The 26,273-nt window shown below is 40.1% G+C and overlaps 1 protein-coding gene across 1 annotated transcript in view; it reads right to left on the reverse strand.

The window, feature by feature from the left end:
• Positions 1-25,031, reverse strand: part of LOC130835237 (cGMP-specific 3',5'-cyclic phosphodiesterase-like) — a 39,078-nt gene extending 14,047 nt beyond the window's left edge. Inside the window, exons 1-2 of the mRNA XM_057706663.1 lie at positions 24,803-25,031; positions 3,034-3,622 (exon numbers count right to left, since the gene is read on the reverse strand). Coding sequence (XP_057562646.1) covers positions 3,034-3,622; positions 24,803-24,924 — 711 coding nt within the window. The 5' untranslated portion in view covers positions 24,925-25,031. The remainder of the gene's footprint in view (positions 1-3,033; positions 3,623-24,802) is intronic.
• Positions 25,032-26,273: the final 1,242 nt, after the last annotated feature.

The following is a 26,273-nucleotide window of genomic DNA, read 5'->3' on the forward strand; positions in this document are numbered from 1 at the left end:
TTCTAGGCCTCCATATCCAAGTGAGCTAATCCCTACAATAAATCACTTATTTATCTCTGGATATCCTACTGGTTCTGTTTCTCTGAAGAACACTGACTAATACACAATTCAATCTCGATATTGGATGATATCTAGTTTTCACATATGAGGATAATGCCAACACATTTATATAGTTGTTCTGATTATTATGTGTTAATATCTTATTATTAATAAATACTGTGCCACATTCAAGAAATTTGCACGAATGATGGGGCTGATGAAGGAGGAGATGATGTGTGACTGAACACCATTGGTATTTGTGGTCTAATTGAAACTCACTGGTCTAAACTGTGGACCTTGTCTTCTATGTTAAACATATGAATGTGTTATTTTATTAATAATAAAATAGTTGAATCCCTACATTTATATCATTCTGTTGCAAAGTTTTAAAAAGCGAATCAAAAGTTGACCATTTCTTACAATTAATCTATCTAGCAGACTATTTTTTTACTCTTAGCTTCAATCTGAGCACTACTTTGTTTCACGGCCATTTCTTGGTTTTCTACTGCTACATTATTAATTTTTAAGTGTTCTGTGGTCTCATAAGCTGAAGAAATGTGTCATTTTCACTGACACGTATTTAAAGCAGTAGGACTCAGAAAACATAGAACGTACTTTCATAGTCTGACTATTTTCATAAACGGCTATGAGACAGTATTTTGACTATTCAAATTATGAGTGGGCTAAGTGATGAATTACCGACTAGCCAACTGATTTCCACTGTTAATACCAATGTAAATTATGGCCCAGATCAATCCCACAACTTCTAATGAAATTCCTGGGATGGGAATAACTTCTGCAAGGCCTCTATAAACACAGATCAAGGGTGTCAAGGGTGAAGCAGCAACATGAGAAATCCACAGACTAAGAGGCTTCAGTCTGGGGTCACTGCAAATCAAGGACACTGAGCCTATTTTAGATGGCAGTACAAGAATTAAATCATTACTAACTGCAAAACAAAGATTACACCATCAAAACTCTAAAGATGGTAAATAGATTAAATAACGTGCATATAAGTGAAGAAATTCTCAGGGCTGGAGAAATTTAGGACCATGCAAACAGATGAAGGCTTTCTCAGCAAAGCTGTAGCATATTTATGGTCCTACTGTACTTGGGACTATAGTGCCACTGAAAAGCGGAAACCCAGCTGTCACCTAAGACAGGAAGGGAATTCTGCAAATTTGGCAGCGATCCTTCAGCTGTGTCCTTAATACCCCTCTTGGAGTCTGCTATGCTGTGACATTACTTACAGAGCTCAAAGAGGTCATGGAGATGGCTCCGTGAAGAATCAAAATTGAAAAGACTGCTGGTATAGAGTGGATTCTGAAAGCTATCTTAGGATTTAGCCAATCTGAACTATCACATCTTTCCCCAGATACCTGCCCTCAGTATTTCTCACCAGTTACTATTACTTATTCACCCAACTTCAAAACCTGAGTCTTCTCCAACTCCTCTTTTCTCCTCACTTCCCCCTCCTGTTAGCTGCCAAGTCTAGCAGATTCAGCTTCTTCATCTTTAATCCATTCCCTCCTTTTGGTCTCAAAGGCCAGTGCTCTGGTTCAGGTGCTTACTCCCTCAGACTATTTAACCTGTCCTCCCAGTTTCCAGTATTTTTCCCTCTAATTCATTTTATGGCCACCATAATATTCATCTTTCTAAAGCACAGTCTGAATCATGCCAGTCCCCCTTTCAAACCATCTTTAATTAGTCCTCATGGCTCTGAATCAAATAAATACTCCTCAGCTTGGCATTTAAGACCCCAGTAATCTCCAGTAGCTCCTCAACGTCTATACTATCACCCACACATTTCCTTACAAGCACCCCATGGTCCAACTTCCTGTTTCTTCCTCAAACTTCTTTTTGCAACTGGATCTCAATATTCACACGACTCAATCTACTGAAATCTTATCCATCTTCCAGGGTCCATATCAATCATTGCTTCCTCAAAGAAACCTCTCTCCATCTCCCCAATTATATGTGATCTCCTGCTTCCCTGAACCTAACACATTTTCCCTGGATCAATTATGACCTGCTATCTAGTCTACTTATTTATCTCATCTACTATAATTTTCTCCCAATCAATATTTATTAACACTTATCTATGTTCCAGGCACTGTATTAGGCATCAGGAGTACAGGAATGAATAAAACATCTATGACCCCTCAAATGACACAGAGGAGCCTCAAGCTGGTATTATTATGGAATCTTCAAAGTGTACCACATGATAAGTAACTAGCATAATTGTTCTAGCATGATGCCAGAACATAATTCATAAACATACTAAGTGTCATTCAATTAAGATGATTTGTTTAAAACCTCTAATTCAATTAATAAAAGAATCATTTTAAATGGGAAATTTGAAAAATCATACAGTGTAAACTTTAAGTCCATAATAAAGATCTGTTCATAATGGAAGCAAAAGTGGAAGAAATATCAAATCTTTCCATTGAAATATTGTAGGGCAAAAATGTCCATTTTCTAGAGCTATCCACACATTTATTTGTTTAATGAAACGGAAGAGTGGAAAGAAAGAAACTCAGACTTTGGTGTCAAAGGGACTTCAAATGAATGAATATGATGAATTGAATGAATGAATTTAAAAAGACTATGGGTTTGGTTTTCTGACACTTTTTGGACCTATCATTTTAGAATCTTAGTAAAGTCCCCAGAAGTTCATGTGGAGATAACATAGATAGGGGATATGTATAGTGATCAGGTAAAAAGATGAAAGAATACAACTGTGAGATGAGCTATGTTAAATTATCATTAAGCAGGAAAACAAGACAATATTTCCCTCAGGCCTCTATCCTTGATTCAGCCCCCAGTGAAGAAACTCTGGCATTTAAAAGATGGGGAGGTCCTTACCATACAGTCCCATTTTTAACAAGTATGCACATTTTTACATCTCAGTTTCAAATATCCCCACAATTCACAGTAGTTGTCCAAGGCCCCACCCACGCTCCACCTCCCACCCCGCCTCTGTTTCTTACTTACCTCATATGCATCTTTGATGTTCAAGGGCTCACCAAGAGCAGCCACATGTCCCACGATGCCTTTGTTCCACTCTAAGCGGATACAGTTATTTGAAGCTTCTTCCAGTGTTGAACCTTCTGCAGCATCAAAGAGGCGGCTGATAAGAAACTTGTCGTTGGAGCTGTCCTCACAGACAAGGAACAGGGAATAGCGGTCAGCGGAGATGAGTCCATGGATGTGCAAGAAAATTTTGTGACATAAGGCTGTGACATCCAAGTGACTAGAAATATCTTTCACTAATTCCAAGAGTCTTGAGCACTGGTCCCCTTCATCATTATCAAACCTTGGGGGGGTTAGAGGCATCTGTTCCTTCTTTTCTGAGTCAGAGAGGAAGCTCACAGTTCCCTCAGAATCCTTGACGACAATGGGTCTAAGAGGCCGATCAAATTCGGAGGCGGAGATTTTCCTGGTTGGTGTTCCAGGGACGCTGCTCTCTGCATGGGGACTCTGCTGTGAGGGGCAAGAGCAAGCTTCCGTGTGGCCTCTGACGCCTTCCTTGCACACAGGGATGGTGTGAACTCTCTCAGCAAACCATGCATTGACCATTTCTCTGCAGAAAAGAACATGTAGACACAGTAAATGTTTGAGGAATACCCCTTCTTAAATATTGCTACCCCCGAAAGCTTCTAAAAAGCCGCTCATGGTAAACTGATGTGGTAATGATTGATTTGTCATAGAAAATAAAAACAAGATGGTTTATTTAAGACAGTTTTATTTTGAAAAACTCTAGAGGACAATTGCTTCAGTGAACATTTTAATAAAGCCTAACTCCTATAACGTGTATTTTCAGATATCTGATTTATAACACATTGTCAAGTCTGCTCCTCTCAAATCAGTTTGTGTTAAAGTAAAAGACACTAAATTTGACAAGAGTCTTAGGAAAATATAAATATGGAAATTTATCTGCTATTTAAAACATACAACTTTTTCTGAAGTTAAATATTTAAAAATTATTAAAAATTTATATAACATTGGCTAGCTAATGTGCTTAATTGTAGATAGTTGTTTTAATCTATATCGCTACATATAGATTAGATTTAGAAAGGGAAATGGAAAATATAAACCATTTGATCTGGTATGTGGTATGAAAGATTATAGATTTCCATTAAAATCATCCTAATAAGATTTGTTCAATTAATGGTAAAGATGATCTCTTCCTCTAAAGTATCTACTCCTTGTATAAAGGAGAAAACAAAAAAGGTAGGTAATAACATATAGAAAATTCAGTCCAAGAAAACTTAAGTTATTTATGTTATTAATGTGCCATCCCATGAAAAGAACCCATCTGGGCTAAAGCCTTCACAGTGGGTGATTTTTTAAAACAAATATGCCAGAGATCATACACATCCAAATGATTGTTGTTCAGGTCAAACAATTCCTCTTGGGAAGCTGCATTCTCATGCCAACGGATGGTGCCATTACTTTAGACATTTTTGGAACTCTTCTTTTGAAACTAACTTCTAAAAATTTTCAAGAGCCACATAAGAATATTAGTTTTTTTAATTAATTTTTTTGGAGTACAGTTGATTTACAATGTTGTGTGAGTTTCCGCTGTACAGCAAAGTGAATCAGTTATACATATATCCACTCTTTTTTTGATTCTTTTCCCATGTAAGCCATTACAGAGTATTGAGTAGAAAGAATATTTGTTTTATCTTAAAGTTAGATCTTGTTTTTCACTAAGCCTTCCTCTCAAAACAAGCAAGTAAAACCACAAAAACCTAGAGTAAAAGCTAACTTAATGTATATCTTATGCATTAGACTTGACTTTTTCTGAAACTCAAATTCACTTTCAAGAGACAGAAACTTGCTACCACTGAGGATACTTAAAAGAACTGGCCTATAAAAGCAATGCAATCTCCACTTGACAATGACTTACTGATTATCTTCACCAAGGAGCCAGGATAAAAAAGTTTGACAGTGTATCATTTTGGAGAGTGCAGGGAAACAGGCACTCTCTAATCCTTCTGAATGCAATAGAAATTGATAACACCTCTTCAGAGGGCAAGTAGGCAATAGCTAACAAGTTTTAAAATGCATTTATCCTTTGTTCCACAGATTTTACGCATGTGGGAAAAGAAGTACCAGGGTATTTATTTACTGTGGTACTTTTTGTTATAGCGAAGATAAGAAGCAACCTAATACCACAAACAGAAGCCTGGCATAAAGACATCATGGCGGGCTTCCTAGGTGGCGCAGTTGTTAAGAATCCGCCTGACAATGCAGAGGTCACGGGTTTGATCGGAGCTCCAGGAAGATCCCACATGCCACGGAGCAACTAAGCCCGTGTGCCAAAAAAAAAAAAAAAAAAAAAAAAAACACATCATGGCACATTTATAAAGGGAACACTAGGCAGACATTTAAAAATGGTCATAGGTACTGATGTGAATAATTATCACAATTTATTAAGTGAAAAAAGAAGATCCAGAAGGGAGAAAGAAGAGTTAGCCTTTTTTCTGAGTCTCTACTAAGTCTTTCACTTATAGAATGTTCCCTTAATTATTTTATTTTGAACAGCAACTATTGTTTGGTAAATACTGTACTACCCTGAAATGACACCAGTCTAGAATGAAATGGGTCAAAAAAAAGATAACACAGATATGATCAGGATTACCCCATAATTCCAAGTGTTAGATACACTTATAAATTTTAAAGTTCTCTTTAAAAAGCAATGTAGGGACTTCCCCCGTGGTCCAGCGGTTAAGACTGCATGCCCTCAAGTGCAGGGGGCACAGGTTTGATCCCTGATTGGGGAACTAAGATCCTGCATGTGACGCAGCATGGGACAAAATAGTAATAATAATAATAATAATAATAATAATAATTAGTTTTTAAAAAAGCAATGTAGGGCTTCCTGGTGGTGCAGTGGTTAAGAATCCGCCCGCCATTGCACAGCGAAAGAAACCATAAACAGGACTAGAAGACAACCCTCAGAATGGGAGAAAATATTTGCCAATGAAGCAACGGACAAAGGATTAATCTCCAAAATATACAAGCAGCTCATGCAGCTTCATACCAAAAAAGCAAATAACCCAATCCACAAATGGGCAGAAGACCTAAATAGACATTTCTCCAAAGAAGACCTGCAGATGGCCAACAAACACATGAAAAGATGCTCAACATCACTACTCATTAGAGAAATGCAAGTCAAAGCCAAAATGAGGTATCACCTCACACCAATCAGAATGGCCATCATCAAAACAACTAAAAACAATAAATGCTGGAGAGGGTGTGGAGAAAAGGGAACTCTCCTGCACTGCTGGTGGGAATGTAAGTTGGGGTACAGCCACTATGGAAAACAGTTTGGAGGTTCCTTAAAAAACTAAAAATGGAACTAACATATGACCCAGCAATTCCAATACTAGGCATATACCCAAAGCAAACCATAATCCCAAAAGAAACATGTACCATAATGTTCATTGCAGCACTGCTTACAACAGCCAGGATGTGGAAGCAATCTAAATGCCCATCAACAGATGAATAAAGAAGTTGTGGCACATATATACAATGGAATATTACTCAGCCATAAAAAAGAATGAAATTGAGTTATTTGTAATGAGGTGGATAGACCTAGAGTCGGTCATGCAGAGCGAAGTAAGCCAGAAAGAGAAAAACAAATACTGTATGCTAACTCATACATATGGAATCTAAAAAAAAAAAAAAAAATGGTACTGATGAACCCAGTGACAGGGCAAGAATAAAGATGCAGATGTAGAGAATGGACTTGAGCACACAGGGTTGGGGGAGGGGGAAGGAATGGGGAAGCTGGGACGAAGTGAGAGAGTAGCTTTGACATATATACGCAACCAAATGTAAAATATATAGCTCATGAAAAGTTCCTGCATAACGTAAGGAGACAAACTCGATGATGGGTGATGACTTAGAGGGCCGGGATACGGAGGGTTGGAGGGAGTCACGGGAGGGTGGGGATATGTGTATAAATACAGCTGATTCATTTTGGTGTACCTTAAAAATTGGCACAGCACTGTAAAGCAATTATATTCCAAAAAAGAGCTTAAATTTAAAAAAATGACACAAAGATAACTAAAAAATTAAAAAAAAAAAAAAAAAAGAATCCGCCTGCTAGTGCAGGGAACACAGATGGGTTCAATTCCTGGTCTGGGAAGATCCCACATGCCATGGAGCAACTAAGCCCGTGCACCACAACTACTGAAGCCCATGCACCTAGAGCCCACGCTCTGCCACAAGAGAAGCCACTGTACTGAAAAGCCCATGCACCACAACGAAGAGTAGCCTCTGCTTTCCGCAACTAGAGAAAGCCCGCACGTAGCAATGAAGACCTAACGCAGCCAATAAATAAGTAAATAAATAAATAAATAAATAAAATTATTTTTAGAAAAGCAATGTAGTAAGTATACTGTACAGATCCCCGGTGTATACCTACAGCACAGAATCTTTTAAAATATAATTGCCTAATGTTTTATAAATTCATGACAAGGCTTGGGACAAAATTTCCAGCGATGAGAACATACACTGATAATAAAATAATGCTGTATCTCAAAAACTTCGACAGAAATGAGGGGGACATACTTTGGGAAATGCTTGCATTACCTCCAGAATCACAGCAGTAGTGCCAAAGACACTGATGTCAGACATGTATGTGAAAAATGCAAAGGAAGCATTTGAATAAGCTGTTTCATAAAATGTAAGACAGAAAAAAGCAATACATTTAACTTAACATCTCATGTGATTTAAAAGTGTGTACATGTAACAAATTCTCAAATGCATACAAAAATAGGCATTTTAACTATTTCAGCTACAAACCTGAAACACAGCCTCAACTTATTTCTTATCCTCTCATTGAAAAATGGTGATCAACTTTTAAATTTTTTAATCAAACCACCTACTTGACAACTCCATCTGAACATCTAAACAGACACCTTAAAATTGTGAAATCAGAATTCCTAATGGCCCATCCTTCGTCTTGCTTCAACCTCACTCCTTAACAGTTTTCTTCATATTAATAAGTAGCACCATGATCTCCCTAGCTACTCAACCAAACATCTAGGAGTTACTCTGAATTTCTGTTTCTTTCAACTCACACGTCCAATCCAGCAGCCAAGTCTTGTCTACGTGACTTTCAAAACCCTATATTCTAGTCTGTTCATTTCTATCTCCTGTACTACCTCCCTGATCCAAGCCCACCACCTCTCACCTGGGACTGTGGCCACAGCCCCTTAACTGGTCTCTCTGATATACTAGCCTCCCTTCAATCCATTCTCCACACAGCAGCCAGAGTCATCTTTGAACAAAGAAAACCTTAACATCTTAACTACCCTACTTGGCTTCTCACTGAATTGAGACTCAAACTCAAACTCTTTCTATCCCCTACCATAGCCCCTCTCGCCCATGCCGGCCCCTTGATACTCCTCATCACATCAAACTCTAACTGCCCCCAGTCTGGACCACTCTACTCACCTGCACCCGGCTGATCGCAGCTCCTCATCCCCTGCGCAGACAGGTCTTCCCTGATCACTCCACCTCAAGTGGCCTCGACACACTATGTTCTCCCCCCACGCTATCTGAATTCTTACTATCGTCTATTTTTCTTGTTTATCAATCTGTTGGTTTATTGTCTGCCTCCTCCGAGGAGATGTAAATGTCATACTTGTCTGTCTATCTTGTTCACGGCTGCATGTCTGTACTTAGAAAATGCCTTGCACATACTAAGTCCTTGATAACTATTTGTGTGAATGAATAAATAAATGAAGCCTCCTAAATTAACTGCGTTAAAAGGGACAATAGTCCTTTGAAAATGTGAATGCTGGTATATTTGTTACAGAAAATCAACATTGTGTTTTAGCTATTAATGTTCATCTTCCTTTGGATGTGAGTCTCCTAACTGACCATGGCTAATTTACCCTATAGGATATCCTATAGGGCCTAATATATGTCTTAAACTAAGCCAGTGTCCAGAAATTCTTTGTTAGGTGTTTTGTATTATATTTAATTGTGTCACAAGTGTTTCACTTCTAGATATTTTCTTGGAGAGATGAACTCAGTATTAAATGACACAGGAAAAATAGATCTGGTATATTCAGTGACTCAATCAACAATTTTTATTAACTACCAGTCATGGAGGGAAGGGTTTTCTCACGACCACATTATTGATCATCTGAGTCCCTGTAGATATGTCCCTGTGTAGGAAAACATATGTTATCATAACATCAAAACAATCACTTATAAACCAAGCATAAATGAAATTAAATCCTCTCTCACACCTCTCTCTCTTTAGGCATCCCTTGAGGTTTTGCAGTGCATGACCTACGTGGCTGTATGAAGTGGGCCTTCCTTCCTAAGACTAATATCTATCATCTCCTGTTGATTGTTTTTTAATACTTTAATCTCTGCAAATACAAATCACCTGCAGACTGCAATTTTACACTCTTATGTAAGATATAGAATTTCTAGAAGGAAACCAAGGTGATATTGGAGAACTATTCTAATATTACATAAAGCCACTGATAATTAAGGGTTAAGTCCAATTAAAAAACAGCTAACAACTGGAAAAAAATCAACAAGGATCATGATATAACAAACACGTGAAAAGAGAATTCTATTCAAAGAACTGCAGTCTAGATTAAGAAAGGCTGCTAGAAAAACGTCAAATATTAATTTTAAAAAACTATATTTGAGGAAAAAAGACTCTCTTTAGGATCCTGCTGCGAATGCCAAATAAGAAGTAAAGATACTTGTGTTTACGATACAGCCTTGCCAGAAAATTGTTTATTTTAATAGCTTGGAGTTTTCATTATAATCTAAATATTCTTAAATCTAAAATAAGGTAAATTTACTCTTATAACCCATGGTTCCATTTTTCAAGATAAAGTTCCAATCAAAGCCTTTTCACTGATATTTTTCCGTGTTAATTGGATTCACTTCTGTGTCCTTTTTTTTCTAGAATAAATTATCCTCATGAAGGTCCTTGAGTGTGTCAGGCACTAGGGATACAGGAGTGAGCAAGCCCAGACCTCTCCTCCCCAAACTGAAGCTTATATTGTGTCCAGCAGCTAATTTACACACACACTGAATTTGCTGTCATATGAAGTTATATGTAACTGCATGTGAATGAAAAAAGATGGAAAGATGAACATGTCAGATATGAGGGTAATATACCAGATGGGATTCAAAAAACCTGGCTGGTAGCTCTGATGGGGCAAATCACTTCTTTGGCCTGAGACAGGATCTCTGTTTTCCCTTCTTTCTCTTCCTTGAGTCTCTGAGATTTTGAAAAGTATTTACATTAGTGATATTGGAAGGGAAAAAAAAGCACCATTTTATTTAAACCTCGTGAAGCAGGCGTGCACAATCCCAGTTTCTAAATTATGAAGCTAAATTAAATGGCTGAACCAAACACATTCTGCAAGCTGGTAACAAAACCTGGAATCAAATCTGGGTCTCCTAATCCAAGTCTTACGGCCTACAAGAACCTAAAAGTTCCCAGAACATCAATGTTTGTCACGAAGACACTTCATAATGTCTAGCTGCATCTGAAAGAGTCAAAGATCAAATTTAAACACACAAGGCATAGAGAAAATAAAATCACCTATAATACACATCCTCTAACTAAATTCTTTCCATCCAGATCATAAAAGGACAGCACACTTAACCACTGAGGTAAAAACACTGCCTCAAGGGATTCAGAGAACCAAGATTCTTAAGGATAGTGTCCTGAAAAAAAATCTGACTGAATCCCATGCCTATGTTTCTCTGAAAGCATAAAATGTTTTACAAACCGAAAATGATTCACTGAAAAGAATATATAATAAATGTGTTCAAGAGAAGAATAATTCTCAGGGCTGCTAGATTTAGCAAATAAAAATCCTGGATATCCAGTTAAAACTCAGTTTCAGGTAAACAATGAATAATTTTTTAATATCAGCAGTATCTAAAATTCAAATTTTACTGGGTGTCCTATATTTTAGCTGGCCACACTAGTCACTCGATATTCTATTTTTCCCAAGTGACACTGTTGGCAGGTAGACAACAAAGAAAAAAGCAGGTTCTATGCAGCATGCTAATGAGCTCCAGGCTATCAAATCACTAATACTAATTTTATCATTGAAAGAGCACAAAGGATCCTGTGTAAGATAACTGAACCTTTTGAAAGCTCTTGGATTAATAATTTGTGGCATAAAAGTCTTCCTTAAATCAAGCTTTTTCATTTTACTGTCCAAACTATACCATATATTTAATAGAGAAAAAACAAACTGCAATCTACTTATAAAAGGGAGGCTGACTAAGTGCTAAAAACTCTTGGGACTTACAACCACACCCCGGGAAGCTGTGTTTTTCAGCCATAAATCCTAAATTCCAATCTGTATCTTAGCTTTTGCTACCAGTGGGATTTGTGACCAGTGGCAAACAATTTTCTTCTTCTGAGTTTCGATTTCATCCTCTGTATAATAGGGGAAATACTGCCTATTCTAACTTCTTCATGAAGCGCAAGGTGCTGACTTTCTTCAGCAGAGTATGAAGTCAAGAATACCAAACTGGCCATCAGGAGAGAACTCTAGTTCCAACTATAAGAATACACAGACGTGAGGCTGAACCAATCACAACTTCTCTGGAGTTCATTTTCTCCAGAGTACAAGTTCTTCATTGTACACACGGTCAGCCATATGAATAGGTCATGAAGCCTGCTTACATGATGAACGGGCCAGTAGGTGATGAGGATTAGGTTGGTCAACTCTTGTCATCTCCTTTTGCCCCTCAGCTTCCTCATTTTTAAACAGGCAAAAGACTTCTTCCTCCTTCACTCACCGCACAGGGTTGGTGTGCGAGTCAAGTTAGAAAACGCACGTGGAAGCATTTCAAAATCTCTTCCATATATTGAAGATGTTGCTATCTCCTAGACCCTTAGGATTCATTCCAGTGGAGACGTAGGGCTGGGGTAAGGAGCCATGGCTGTTCACTCCCTCCTAAAGTCCAGCCAAGAGAATCAGAGAAAGTGAGGGAGAAAAAGGTTGTATTCCTGGTGGTACAGGCCCACAGGCTGAGTGGGCCTAAGAGGGTTTGGAAACAGGCTGACTACCTGCACCCTGAGCATCCAGAGTACTTGTCCAAAGCAGATACTGCAGATTGTCACTCATTATAGAATCCCACTGAGTTCTCCCTCTAAAAAGAAGAGTTACATCATAACTCTACATAAATTACATCCTAGCCATTTGAACGAAAAGAACAAAATGGATGCACGTCCCACAAAGGTATTCTACCCTCTCCTACAAGCACTGATAACTTAGTGACTCTGCTTTCAGGTATCAGCAAGTCCTTGCTAACTGCCCTGCAATCGAAAGCAGAACAGACCTCTTGAAGTCTTTGAGTTGATTTAACTTTTACAAGGCTGTTAATGAAAGACAACAGGCCCTGATTAATGAAGGACAACAGGCCCTGGACCCTTGAAAAAAACCCACAGCCAAGGGAAATGCAATAAAAATTAACGCCAAGAATTTATAATCGATGACAAGATCCTGATGTTTAACACCCCATCTAAGTCATTCCTTCTCTCCTCACCGAAATCTGTTTTCTTATTCTCCAGTCAGTTATTTCCTTCCACATTTTATTACACACAAAATTTCTCACCTCATAAATGAGTTGCATTATACACCTTTTTAAAATGGGTAAATTCGACGTATTTTTGTTTTTAAACTTCTACAATATGTCTTAAAATAACTGGAGAAACCCTGGAGGGTGCCAAAATCAATGCTGGGAGTTACTTCACTCAGGTAACATGAATGTGAATACCATCTGTGCTTTCAAACGTACAGGTACCAGAGATGCTGCTCAGGGCTCACGAAGGGATCCTTTCCCTTCCTGAGCAAGTAAAGAACCCAAAAGATTGAAATTAATTAGAGAGCCGGAAATAAAGCCACTGGAAGCTGATCAAAACGTGCCATGAGTTATCATAAATGTGACTTGGATTTTAAACCCCCAATCTCTTAAAACAATGAATCCAATCAGAAGTCTACTATCTTAGTATTCTACTTTACTGAAGACGCTTGCAGCTCAAGAGTCCCACCCGTGCAATGATGATTTAATACAAAAATCAGTGTCATGAGGAATAACGTTTAACATATTTTGATTTCAGGAGGCTTCTGTAAAGCCCTAACGGCACTGCATCCTTCAAGACAATGTTCATTGTGGCTGGAGCACCCTACAAAACTAAATGAGTTCATGCACTCAAAAGGCCAGGCGGCCAGGTTCTAGCAGCTGCTGCAGGAAAAGGCTGAGCTTGACATGCTCATATTTTTAAAGAAGATGAAAAGTGTATCATTCTTAAAATGATAGATTCAATTAAGTTAATGATTAAATTTAATGGTACCAAGCTAAGAATATCTTTTTGCGGGATATTTAAATAGGTTTAAGTTTTAGATATGAGCTATGCTTCATCTCATATTCTACAAAAATTTTATAAACTGATTAGTAATATCCATTGAAAAAATGGAATGTCACCAGATGATGGCACATACTCTGTTACGAATGACAACTTTCCCCCTTTTGCAATTTCTAATTTTCACTCAATATTATTACCTATCTCAGGGAGGAAAACTACAGTTTATAATTTGTGTTCTAGAAATTTCCCACTAATCTAAACAAGTCATAGCTTCTTCCAAATGCTTACTATCTAGAAGTATTAAATAGAATATGCAAAACTTACTGCATAGTGGGATGCAAATTCTCACATACCATTTCAAATACGGTTAGCAAAAGGGAGACACACACACACACACACACACACACATGCACTCGCAACTGTGTACAAAGGGGCTCCACGAAGCAATAGCTTTTACTGTGCTCATTCATCTTAAAAAGACAGAAATACCTTAAAGTACATATTCAGTATTCCAGATGCCTTGAAAGGGAAAAATAATTTAAATACTTTGTCTAGGTTTTATAGACTATTTCCTGGCATCTAGAAAAGTAAGGAAAAGAAAAATTTACAAAGCAGTGTAAAATTCTGATGTAAACATAATTCTCACGGGTTAAAAATATAATTAGATGAAATCTACTTGTAGAGCAACTAGTTTAATGTGTTTCATACTCTTGCCTAAAATAATGTATCAGAGGATAAAAATTCTTTGAAAATATACTGTACTTAGGGTATTTGTGTTCTAATACTAAAAATACAATGGTAACAGTCTAGTACCCAAGTTTTCAGCCATTCTATTTTAAAATGTCATTGGCGAGGTCCCACTTTTCATACTCTAAAATTATATATGGAAACGAAATCCACTTGGGCAAAGTCTTTAGGCACCTCATTTAGTAACGTGCTTGCACATTAAGAGGCCCTAGGAGAAACTTTAGCCTCTTCCTGAGTTAAATTCCTCACGCCATTAAATCTATGAGTCTTTGCTTTGCTTCTGTTAATATTGAATATTGAACTTCAGCAGAGATTGGTGGGTAAGGGCTCTTGGTGGGACAGACTGAGGCTTCAACCCCAGAGCTGCTTCTGAGATAAGACCTCAGGTGCATTATTCACTCTCTATAAAATAGAGATAATGGCATTAACCCTCATCGCGTTCTTCAGGGAAATGATGCCTATAAAGTAATAGCATAGAGTCTAGTACACAGTGTTTAATATGTGGTCATTACTGTTTTTAAGTTAACTGGCCACGCCATGCAGCCTGTGGGATCTTAGTTCCCTGACCAAGGATCGAACCCGGGCCATTGGCAGTGAAAGCACTGAGTCCTAAACACCGGACCACCAGGAAATTCCCAAGTTAATCGAACATTAACTGAAATATATTTTCAAAATTTATTTTGTAAAAATAAAAATAATGTATTCATGGGTTTCTACAGAATAATGAGATGTTACCCATTTGTTTCTTTTTAAGCTCCTAGTTTAAAAGCACTAATTTCTCTATAGAAACACTTGTGCAAAAAAAAAAAATTGTTTCAATGTTGGTATTTTCTCAAATTAGAACTGAAAAAACATAGACTCCCTAGACCAATAACTACACTTACATATGACATAATTTCCTGAATAATGCACAAAGATTAAGAGCTGAACAGTGTTGTGTTTTGTTTCTTGAGAAAAATCAGTCTTTCTATTACTACTCAGAATTTAATTTTTAAAAATAAGTTATAGAATTTTGGTGATGAGTTTTTCAAAACATCACAGATATAATAAAACTGTTTGACAACAAATGTGATAAAATATACAACTAATTACTTATGATAAAAACCATAGCAATATTTCATAACAACCATACCTCTAAACTGGAGAATGGTTTTAAATATCAACACTTGATAAAAACAATGCTTTAACACTCTGCTACAGGAGATCTGGGGATTAAAATTGGTCCACTTTAGTTCCCACCCAAGGGGGCTTACTTGGGGGAATTCTATAGGTAGGCTGATATCTGGGCCTCAAGGATGTTACCCTTGAGTAACATTACAGAGATTTGCAGGGTGCCTCAAACAAAACAAAGGAAACAGTTACAGGCCCTGAATGATCCACAAACACAGTGCACAATCATGTTTTTAAGTCTACTATTAAAACATGACCCCTTTCTCTTTCTCTCCAGTGCCTTTCTCCATCACTGATGGGAATTAACCACTTAAAACCAGAATTACAAAGAGTACACTGATTTCCTGTCTAAAAAGGGATGGTTGATAACATAGGGAAATGTGATAAAATGATCTGTAGGAAAAACATAAAAATAACTCACATAAAATATAATGTTAGATATTTCTTCTGCTCTTGGATCCTAATTTTACACAGTTCTAGTTGTGTTGTTTGCATAATTGACCTAGATCCACCACTCATACTTGGAAAATACTTAAAGAAGGAAACTATTCAATCTGAGAAGCTGATATTCTGCTCTCCTGGTGAGAATCAAGAATGCTTAGAGCTGAAAGAGATTGTTAAACTCATTTATGAATTTCTCTGCTTTGATTTCTCACCCCCTCCTATCTCCCATTTTAAAGCCAAGATTTATTAACCTGGGCCAGTCACAAAGCTGGGAACACAGGCAGGAGGTCTGGACTCCCATTTCAATTCCCTTTCCAGTACCTTACACAATCCACAAAAGGTTCTGTTCCAACCATTAATTAAAAACTCATCTAAAAAATGAGAAGGACACAAAGTCTATTAAGTCCCTGTTCTGTTGTTCTAATTCCCACTTATCAGAATAAGGGGGTGACTCTCAAAGTTTGCAATTATAATTAAGGCACTGATGATTCTCAGTAAAATAAACAGTAACCTACTGAAAATCAGTCTAAAAAAGATAAGGAAATATGTATTAGTTCCTTTAAATTCCTTAAGAACACTAGAAGTCAATGCTATTATTCCCATTTTGCAGAGAAAGCAAATAAAGTACCTAAAGGTACTTTTAAGAAAGTGGTAGTTCTGGGGTTGAAGCTTAAATCTATCTTATCTGGGGCCCTTAACCACCATAAATAGAAGTAAATTTTAAAGGGTTCAGAACAGTGGCTCCTAACCAAGTAGTGGTGCCAGCCTTTGGGGGTCATGTGGAAATGTGTGTCACAATAATCGGGGTGCTCCTGACATTTAGTTTCTGGGGCCCAGGGATGTTAAACATCCTGCAACACGCGGAACAGTTTCTCATGACAACAAAAAGTATCACTACCGAATGCCAAACAGCATCCCCTTTAAGAAGCAATGGTTTACTACAATGAAAAAGAATCTGAAAAAGATGAATCACTTCGCTGTAAACCTGAAACTAACACAACACTGTAAATCAACTATACTTCAATTAAAAAAAAAAGGAAAGAAAAAAAAGCAATGGTTTGGATGAATAAAAGATTAACATACTATAACAGGGTATTAAATGAAACAGGGGCGATCTGGGACACCTCCAAGTGATTCCTCCAATAATCTCTACTCTGATGTTACAGTGAGTAGTTCCTTTGCTTCTGGCATGGTTTAGAAACAAATGCTGCCTAAAGTTATTTGATGTTCCCAAGTGTTCTCCAGCTATGAAAACATCTGAGACGCTTACTGGGACCAAACATAAATAAAATGCACAACTGCTTCATATTTTTACATTCAAATTTGACCAAGAGTTGGAAGAGACATGTTTTATAATTTTCCATGCATTCACAATCACATATATGAAAAATGTTCTTTCATGGAAAACCTGCTTACATCTGAAAGAAAACCTAATAAGCAAAATCTATACTGTAAATATGTAAACCGATTTGTTTTGCAGCTTAGATATGGGAAAGACTGGACTAGATTGGCATGTCTCAATCTAAGGTACGAGAAGCCGGGACAGTCCAAAGCAAGTATGTTTTGAAGATCTGTAGTTTTTCTATGGAAATGCTTCAGTTTTGCGTTTTCACACTAATGACAATTAAAACCTAAAAAAAAAAAAGTAAAAGACATACTTTAAATGATTGGGATGACCACCTTATAACCAAATACTATCCTGCAATTTTAGCAGTCAAGTTTATATTTCTGTTTACAATCACACTGCAGCCCAATGGTTCTGGGGTAAAGAGAAAAAAAAGTAGATTTAATATGCAAATATGCTTTCAAGCCAAATAAAACCGTAAGGTTGGTGTACTGTGCTATGGCACTAAAAGTTTCACGACTGTTAAGAGGGCCCCATTGGGAGAAACAGTCATCAGGAGGCAACTGCAGCCAAGGCAAGCGGACCTCACCAGACCCCCGCAGGGGAATCAGGGCCACAGTCACCCTTACCAGGATGATTTAATGAAGCCTGTCAATTTACATTTGGCTAGAGTTTTATCATTTAATTCATAATTAACTTATACACTTTTTTTGGTATTAGCTGTATAATTGGTATAACTAGGATTAACTTATACCTACTCTTAAGAATTCCACATTTAACTAACATTAAAATAAGAGAAAGTCAGTACTAGGTATGGCAGATCTCTGGAACCTCTGGAGGTGCTGACATCACTTTCTTTGGGGAATTTCTCCTCCCCCACTGACGTATCACACTATGGGCGACCTGCCCCAGCAAAGTAGTGAGACACCCCTATTCTTCCTGACACAGTGACAGGTCCAGAGCAGGCAAGTCATGCAAGCAAGGCCAAGTAATCTTGAGATGACTGATATGGATAAGAAGGTACTTCTCAAACATCAGAAGCTTAAGACCCACATAAACTTGCCAAGAAGAAACTTTTCCAGGGCACAAAGAAAGCCTGCCTGAGAATAAAGCCAAAGCTGCATAGGGCCAAAGGGATGGAGGGAAGCAGGGATGGAGGGAGGGAGGGAGAGAGGGAGGGAGGGAGGGAAGGAGAGAAGGAATGAAGGAAGGAAGATTGATTAGATAGATATACAGACAAAAAGAATGTTGACAAGATTATTTCATCAGGTGAATTTCACACCCAAACCAAACTCCAGGAATGTCAATTGTCAGTTAATTTTGTATGAGTTTAAGATGCGTTTCTGTCACTTGTGACCAAAAGCTTTTTAACAAAGATACTGGGGATCAATAAGAATGTCTTTCTTACAAGGTAAACATTACTTAAATTTGAGAAACACTGGACATGATCTCCTCTAACTCTACAGTTCAAAGATCCTGTGTGTTTTAATTATTTCATCAGCTTAAAAAATCAGGGTTTTTTTCTCTTCTTATAACCTTAGTATACTTATTCAACAGAAAGTAGAAATGATGACTTTTTAAAAAATAATTATTACCAGGGATATGAGATCAGACAGGGATCTTTTCTTTCTCAAGTTTAGATATAATAAAATTATTCCGAGAAGACAATTTGCAAAAAGTTAATTTTACTTTACAATTCAGAAATAAGGGAAAGGTCTCAAAGAATACAGAAGCTAACAATGGCACCTAAGACTTTAAAAAGCATGTTCACTACAAACTACAAATGCGGTATGTGTATATATACATCTATGTATACATCCATATACAGAAGGCGTTTTATAAAGCTTTTTAGACTATTCATCAGGATGATTCTTATGAACGTAACACTTAGTTTACCTTACCTGCCTTAAATATTTAGTTGGCAATAAGTAGAAATTCCTACCAGTTAGAGAAAATGAATAAAGCACTCACACCATGAAAAAAAAATATGATTCAAAATAAAGTGAGAATACCAAGTCAGTAAATAAGATTACAGAGCTAAATATCAAACGAATGACTCATGTGGAAAGAGTTTCTTCAATTTTTATTCTTAGGTTGTAATTCATAGGCACTTTTTTTTTTTTTTTTTTTTTACTGAGAATCTGATTTAACAGATATTTCCAAGGCCACATCAATCAGCTGTAACATTGATCAACTGAATCAACATCTGTCCAGCTAAAGTAATCTCATAGGAAGTCCTGCAAAGTCAGTAGCTAGTGTGCAGTCTAAATTCAAAAATTAGTCATTTTTCAACCGCCCACTATCAATCAACTCAGTGATTTATTTAATTGCCCTGAAGCCCTTACCAAAGCAAGAGGTTTTATCCTACAATTAGCCCTGAGAACAAAGAAAAAATCTAACTTAACGCAACAGTTAGGGGTTTAATAAATTGTTAGTTTGAAAAATATTTGAGGGACAAACTAATAAATACCAAGCAGTTTTTTTAAAGACTTTTCTCGTACGAAAGAACTCTTTCCCAAGCATTATTAAAAAGTATTAGGAAGTTCAAGCATGTTTAGGTTAATTCGTGTTTTCAAATCTAGAAGAAGGGAAGCATGCATCTTAGTAAGACATACTCTCTGTAATCAGATAAGGGTGAAGGTACAAACTTTACCCATACAACTTGAAAGCATTTTCATATATTTTAAAAGAAATCGTATCAGAAACCAGACTCAAGTCATTTCTTCAGGTGGAACTATTTAGAAAGGAAATTTGGTTGCACAACATAATCAAAATGCTAAAAACTGCTCATCTTTAGGTACTGAAAACAATATTAAGAAAATACTGGCGATTTCTATAGATCTTCAGATCAAAAACCAAAAAAAGCTACTGAATTGTACTACAAGCCTATTTAAGTGTTACACTAAGCAAATAGATTTGAATGACTAATTGCCACTGATTAGTTCTGCCACAGTTTTAGGAATCATGATCTTGTATTGGGGGCTTTCAAAATGGAACTGAATATGAAACCCTGAGAACACTGGTGATAGAAGAGCAATGAGAAACATTTCAGGGGCTCCTATGGATTCTTCCAGATTCAATCCTATGCAAATTCAATCCACATGAGTACTTTTAGGGCACTAAAAGGTGTCTTAGAGCTGGCTATAAGGACCCTGGTCAAAAGCAATACACGGATAAAAGGACATTATTACACCAGAATTACCATAATGAAAATAGAAATAATATCAAAGCCAGACTGAGTCAATGCCCACAGGACTTTATTATCTTCAGTATTAGTGACTGCTTAACAAAATATGCTTAGCAACTCGTTTGAAAATTGTGAAAAGTTTATATTCCTATACGATCACAGAAACAATCATTTTTAAGATCGAATAGCAAGATTTATTTTACACCCATCATCTGACTTGAAGATAAATATCATGCAAATAAAAGGTTATAGCTTTTAGAGACACACACAGAGAGAGAGACAGACACCGGAAGGAAGGAAGGAAGGAAGAAAGAAAAAGAGAGAGAGAAGGAGAGATAGAGAGGAAGAGAGAGAGAAAGAGAGAAAGGAAGAAAGGAAGGAAGGAAGGAAGAGAAAGAAAAAGAAAGAAAAAAAGAAAGAGAGAGAGAGAAAGGAAGGAAGGAAGAAAAAGAGAAAGAGAAAGAAAGAAAGAAAGAAAGAAAGAAAGAAAGAAAGAAAGAAAGAAAGAAAGAAAGAAAGAAAGAAAAAAGAAAAAGAAAGAAAGAGAAAAAGAAAATCCCAAACACAGGACCTGAAACATCAACTAATTCACCACAGCTTTGCAATGTCAAATAAAAAGTCTATCATAGAAAACTACATGGGAGTGTAAAACTTCTGTTTCTGGACTTTGATCCAAGTAGTCATAAAAAGTTGTCCTCACTTAATATCTCCTATTTCCAGTATATGCCAAATATTCTCAAGCTTTTGCCTAGTGCAAAACAAAGCAATAAAAGTCAATCATATTACCCATACATTACTAAAGAATCAAAAGCATCGCCCACAATCACAGAGCTGATTAGTAACTAATGAAAGATAAACTATTCTAATATGCTGTCAAGAATAACAACAGCTGTTAAAGTGGCATTAGCACCAAAAAGGCTCCATCTGTGAATGTACAAGCATTAAAGCCCTTAATGAACACAGCATCCCAAACCTGCAGGACTGCAAAGTTTTCTATAATAGCGAGGGTGGAAGTTTTCCATAGGTTTTAGTTACTAGTCTCAAATTAATTTTTATGCCAATAGATTATATTATGAAATGTTCAACTGACACTCTCAAAATTCACTGAAACAGGTTTTGATTGCTAAAAAGCATCTATTTGTGTGCTACAAGCTATAGCTTTTAAGGAAAGATAATTATAGGAAATAATGTAAAATATAGCAGCGATAATTGCTTTCAAGGTCAACCAAAATTCACAGGTGTTTACATGAGAGTTAAGGAGGGCCAGAACCTTCCTTCTATTCAATGACTTACTATTGAGTGCAGACCATTCAGTTTGGGGAGAGAACAGAGAAGCATGCATGAATGTCAAACAACAATTAAATCAAATAAGGTAGAAATAATTCTACCAAGGAGCCTGTTTACAGGCACAGGTGGCCATTCTAAGTGAATGCAAATTTATTTTAAATCTTAAAACACATCAAATGCCTCTACAGAACTATTCTCTTTCAAGGCTTTCCCAAATCACATACAGTGTTCATTTTATACATAGTCTAACAAAAGGGGAAAAAGCAAAGTAATGTGAGCTTTTCGTTAAAAACCAAAAACCAAAAACCACAACAAAAAACAGCTGTAAACAAAGTGTCTCCAATAAGCTTTTACCACAACCATGTGAATCACACTGTGTTCAGCAGGTTGGCATTTTTATAATTTGCTAATGTTCAACCTCTCATTCTGTGTCTCCAGGTCATGCCATCAAATAGAAGCCCAAACTGGAGTACTGTTCCATGAAAAATCTCTGGCTACAGACAAGACAGATTATATTCTTCACACTGACTACTTTCAGCGCTTTATGTATAACTCCTAAAATTGAGGGCCTACACTACTCTTGATTATCTTACACTTTCGTTTTTCAACTTGAACTCAACATAAACTCTTCTCCCAAGATTACATACACATACATAGATACCACAAAAAGCGTTTCAGCGTATTGTCCACATCAACTATGATATAAAAACCCTAACTGAAGAGAAAACCTTTAACAAAGTCTCAGATGATCTACATTTTACGCTAAGCAGTGTAATTTTGAGAACTGGGATTTTAATCCTATGCTATTTGGGAGAAAAAAGTAATGTGAAAAGAAATGTAACAACTCATTCAATTTATTTTCCGGAAAAAAACCAACAAAAAAAACCCAAAAAGACATTACTCTCAAAATTTTGGCGGGCTCTCATAGTGAAGTGTTGTTATGTATGAGTTAAAAGCTACCACCAAACAATCCCAAGTTTATGTCTTTAAAGGGAGAGGGGAGAAAAAAAGAAAAAGGACATTTACGCTGAGTTTAAAATAAATAATTTTGTTCTTTCTTAATAATCTGCCTAAAGAACATCCCTCTACACATTTAAAATATCAGCCCCGTTCTCCTGCCCACTCCGCATTATACTATGCGCTATAATTCATTAAGGGCGGAAGGCTGGAAGTATACAAGGGTGAAAGGAAAACGGGGACAGATGGCCTCGGAGGAGGAGACCTCTCAAAACTGCTGGCTCCCAGCAATCGATAATTCCAGACCTAGATGGTCTTAGTGCCTCACCCCAAACCCGCAGAAAAGTGCCCTTCGAAAGGGAACCACTTTCCATTCAGGATTTATCCCCTGGCTCGCTCCAGATTTACTATTTTGATAGAAGGCGAAAGCGGGAAGAGGATTTTAAAAGGCAGGCTGAGTAATTAAACAGAGGAGATAAGATCTGTCCAGAAGCCATCGCCTCTGTTAAAACCCCCCAAAAGTGATCAAATCGACACCCACTGAACATTCGTTAGGAGCAACGGAGTTAAAAAGCGCCCCATCTAAGACCTCAGAGTATTACATCTGCAGGAAGGTAGAGGAAGACAGAAATGTCACAGAGCACATTTTCAACGAAGCATCGCCCCGCCGGTGTGACCTGGGTGCAAGCACCCTGCACCCGGCCCCCACCGCGCCCCCGGGGAAAGTGGGGAAAGAGGGGGAGGATGCTTAAGGAAGTACCTTGTTTTGTCTCCAAAAGGCAACATAGCAAACGTGGCGAGTTGGAGATGCAGATGAGGCGGCGTCGGCGGACCCTGGACTCGAGGAGGCGCCGTGGGGGTGGGGGCTGGGGGCCGACGACGTGCCCAGGGGAGGCCAGCGACTCCAAGCCGGCTCCCCTACCGCCCCCGCCGTCGCGCCGCCGCCCGCCGCCGCCCGCTCGCCCCGCGCTGCGCCGCCCCCTGGCGGGGAGCGCCCGGCCGAGTCGCGGCGGTGCACCGGCGGGTGGGAGCCCAGCGTCCAGCCCCGGCCGGCCCCTTCAGCATCACCGCCCCGCTCGCGTCTCCCTCCCGGAGAGGCGGCCAGCGCCAGCTGCCCGAGGGCCGCTGCCGGGAGCCGGCGACGCCGAGATCCCGGCCCCTCCTTCAAAGGGGTGCGTCTGGAGTCAGCCCCACGCCGCGCGCAGCGGCCGGCCGGGCTTCCCACCAACTCCCCCGGCTTCGGGGCACCCGGCCGCCGGGCACTCTGCGTTTCGCCCTCCTAGCCCCTCGGCTTCAGCCGCGATTCCTCTCCAAGTCTCCCGCGAGCGTTTCCCACGCGCGCCCCAACTGCCCGCTGAGCAGCCGCCTCCCGAAGGATAGTCTCTCTCTCCTCCCCGCCCTCCGCAGCAGCCGCCCTGGCTCTTGGCTCCGGACCAGGAAGAGCTGGCCTTTGGGGTTGTCCCGGGCCGCGGGACCTGTCACCCCCCGCCCCCCAGGGTCCGCTCCCCGCCGCGCCTCCGCGCCGTCCTTTGTGTGCGCGCCGCGAACCCCTCCACGGAGCCCGTTCGGCGGCGCCGCCTTGCGCGCAAAAGCGGCCGAGAGGAGGAGCGCGGGACAACCAGGGGACTGGAAGGGGGCAAAAAACCGACAGCACTCACTCTGGGAAGGTTCCGGCATGTTGCTGCCCTTGGGGCTTCTTCGTGGTCTCGTGCCCTACCCGGGCTTCCCCGCCCCGCCAGGGCCAGGGCGAAGGGGGATGGGGGAGGAGCGGAGCCACAGGGACCGCATTGGAAAGGGTGCTTCCGGAGCGGCAGGGAAGGGGCTCAAAAACTGTTTTTGGTTTCGCTAAGGAGATTTAGGGGAACCAGGAGGCTAGAGAAGGGCTAGAGGAAGGCCCGTGAGCGCAGGCATAGGAAAATAGTCTTGCTCCCAGGGAATACCAGGGTTGCCAGCGTGTTGGGGGGAGGGAGGGAGGGAGAGGGGGGTCCGGCACGTTCATTTTTGGATTTGAACTTTGTGCAAGTTGGATCGAATCCGACGCTTGGGGTTTTCGGCTGTACTCGCCTTAAAGTCGAGGTCTCTACACCGTAACAGGATCACGGCCCTACTTCAAAGGCAAAGGGCCTGAGAGTGGAGACTGTTTAATGGTTAACGAAGGGGAAAATTCAATAAGGGACAGAGATCAGCCCCAGGTTACGCTCCATGCCCCGGCCGGGGCTTCCACGGGTCCTCTTCTTACCTGGTGCCTTTCCTAACAAAGTAAGAGAAGGTAAAGTCCCAGTGATCGTCCAGCCACGCTTCGACCGATTCCTGGTCCCACTGCTGCTGCGGCCGCGCGGAGCCGGGGCCGGCCCACTCCATGATCAGCGCGGCGCGTCTCTGCGGCTCCCCCGTGCAGGTTTTCCACCCCAGCTGGGGTCCCTCCCTCGGAGGAGCTGGACTCGGCCTCGAGACCCTCCCCCTTCGCCCCGCTCCAGTCCGGCCGGCTTTCGGCAGCGCTGCTCAGGCACCGGGCCAGCCTTCTGCCGCGTCCCGCCTCTCCCGGTCCTCACCGCTCCCAGGTGTGGCGGGCGGGGCGGGGTGCCGCAGCCCCGCGCTCTCCCTGGGGTCTGGCTGAGACTGGCTCTCGCAGGCTCTCGAGTCCCCAGATTCCGAGGCGCGCGCGGCGGCGACTGGCGAGCTCTGCGGAAGCCTAGTGGCCAGGACGAGAAGGCAGCCACGCGGCCGCTGGGGTGCGCTGTGTGCCGGCCGGCTCGGGACGAGCGCGCAAAGGTGACTGTGGGTGTGTGTGTTCGCTGAGCGTCCCACTCCAGGACAGGGAAGGGCGCGCTGTGGAGACCCATCCCAAGCCCAGAGAGCGGCAGCCGGGGGAAGTTTCTCCCGAAAGTGAGAGGTGCTGGAAGCCCGGGCCAGGGAGAACAATGACTGTCCCGCCTCGCTTTCTCCCAGCCCAGCGCGTGGGTTCGGGAGGAGCGGGGACCACCTCCTTCGGAGCTCAGCCAGCGCAGTGGCTCAGAGCGCCCCAGCCAAGCACCACGCCTCGGTGAGGAGAGTTGGGGCGTGTGTCACCGAAATAGATTTGCGGGTCCTGGTGGGTAACTTCCAACAAAGCCATTCCCGCGATTTAATGTTAATAATAACAATCATGATTATAAATTATGTGCCTTCGCATCAAAGGCTTAATTTGCATTAAGCCCCCTTTCTTGACTGGAAAAAGAAAAAAGTAAATTGAGATACAATAATCACGATGGTTTCTGTATGAAGTCAGAAAACAAGGGCATCTCCGTACCATTAGGTGAACTTGAAGGTACAGGAACTACCCAGGTACAGTGCAGAACAGCCAGTTAGCCCAATTTTAAATTAATTCATCATCTGTACTCAACTGGAATTAACACACATACATACATACACACACACACACACACACACACACACACACACACACACACACACACACACACACCACGGAAAAAAGTATCTGTTTAAAAGGGCTCAGCCTTCCTACCCGGTTTTGTCCTATCCCTATTACGCTTTACAAAAAAGAATTGGTGTCTTCCTTTGCTTTATCCTCATCCCTGTCTCCCTGCAGTTTTCATATGGTATTTTGCAATGACCTAATTTTTTGGGCAGAATTAAATTGGAGCTGTGTGTTTCACAACGTGTGAACGACACCATTAGCAGTGATATCCTAAAAGTGATTTAGCTGACAT

This window comes from Hippopotamus amphibius, chromosome 13 (genome assembly GCF_030028045.1).
Source record: "Hippopotamus amphibius kiboko isolate mHipAmp2 chromosome 13, mHipAmp2.hap2, whole genome shotgun sequence".
Taxonomy (NCBI): Eukaryota; Metazoa; Chordata; class Mammalia; order Artiodactyla; family Hippopotamidae; genus Hippopotamus; species Hippopotamus amphibius.